This window comes from Trypanosoma equiperdum, assembly GCF_001457755.1.
Source record: "Trypanosoma equiperdum strain OVI genome assembly, contig: ctg_1367, whole genome shotgun sequence".
Classification (NCBI taxonomy): domain Eukaryota; phylum Euglenozoa; class Kinetoplastea; order Trypanosomatida; family Trypanosomatidae; genus Trypanosoma; species Trypanosoma equiperdum.
Window position 1 is genome coordinate 8,067 of NW_027123357.1, and position 1,394 is coordinate 9,460.

The 1,394-nt window shown below is 49.2% G+C and overlaps 1 pseudogene across 1 annotated transcript; it reads right to left on the reverse strand.

The window, feature by feature from the left end:
• Nucleotides 1-74: 74 nt before the first annotated feature.
• Nucleotides 75-773, reverse strand: TEOVI_000783000:pseudogene (annotated as a pseudogene). Its single transcript is given in 3 exon segments — nucleotides 75-185; nucleotides 188-319; nucleotides 321-773. Coding segments are annotated over 3 exon segments (696 nt in total).
• Nucleotides 774-1,394: the final 621 nt, after the last annotated feature.

Sequence of the window (1,394 nt, forward strand, 5' to 3'; positions counted from 1 at the left end):
TATGTCGCTTGCTACCGGAGCGTTGCTTCTGCTGCTGCAAGGACCTCTGGTAGTTGGCCGTCGTTTAGACTATATAAATTTATTTTGCCTATTTCAGCTGGTGTCGTGTGCCCTCTGAGTTTGAAGTCTGCAAGACTAGTAACGTATTTGCCATCCGTCGAATCTTCAGATATAGCAAATATTTTTTTAGCTCTGCGTCAACTTCATCGGATTCTTCTTGCTCTGGCCAGTGAAGTGCCGTGGCTACAGCATGCTTCAACTTTTTTCTTTCCCCTTTGGTTTTCAGGAGCTTTTGGACTTCTGCGAAGGTGGTTTGGGGGTTGTGTCAGCGCCGCCGTTAATTTGACTTTTGGGTTAGCCCGGCCGTCCTATATCTTTTTGAATAGGCTAACAGTGTTTGCTTTGGTCTCGAGATTGTTATCTCTCTCCATGCTGCCTGCTGCTGCTACTATTAGCATGCCGTCCAGCAGTTGTTGTGGCCTTGTGAAAGTGGTATGGGTGGCGGTATGGCTTGCGGTTAGGTGGCATTTTGTGCCGGGTGAAGCGTGAATGGTGTCCGTCCCTGCTAGTTGATTTTGTATCGTCGAGGACAGGTCTTGCGGGTTGGCCGTTTGCGTTGTCATGTCCGTATCGCCGCATTCGGTGACCAAGGGCTTGCTTCCCGTGTGCTGGCCGTCGGCCGTTCCTACGCAGGCGTCCCTGGTCCCAGTTGTGTCCTTCTGGCTGTTTTGGAAGAGCAACATTAATTTGTCTACTATGCCAGATTTATACATTGGAATGGCCGGTTAGCTTCGTGTTTTCGCCGGTCCAGTGACCAAGGGCGGAATTTGCTTGGCTGAAGAGTTCGTCCATATATATACACTCATTATTCTAGCTGACTGTTCGAGGTCCTGCCTGGAAGTCGTTATTATAATTTGTTATGCAGCTGCCGTTAGGGCTCCGCTTAATTTCGCTCTGTTGTCCGCTAGTTTAGCGACTAAATCCGCTGCTGAAGTTTTAGCAGTTTTTGAGATTGTGCACAGCTTTGTCCCAGCTGCATGAGTGATCCCTTCACCTGGGGCGCCGTCGTTCTTCTCAGAGTGAAAGAGCAAGGCCGTTAGTGCGGCGGCCGCTGCTATGGCCATTACCAGAGCTAAATGGCTGCTCTTCTTTAGTGTGTTTTTGTTTCTGTTGTATAGCTGATAAAAATGTGTCGGATGATGTGAGAAATTTCCGGAGTGTTTAGGCAGCTGCCGCTCAAGTGTCGGTTTCACCCCCGGTTGTGCGGCTGCGTAAAGGCCACCTTGGCAAGTAACCGCATTTTCTACGCTTTCAAGCTGTTCTTCTAGTGGCTGTGACTTTCCGTTGCTTTGTACTCCGTTCTGTTCTGTCTTGTATCTCTGCTCTCAGTTGGT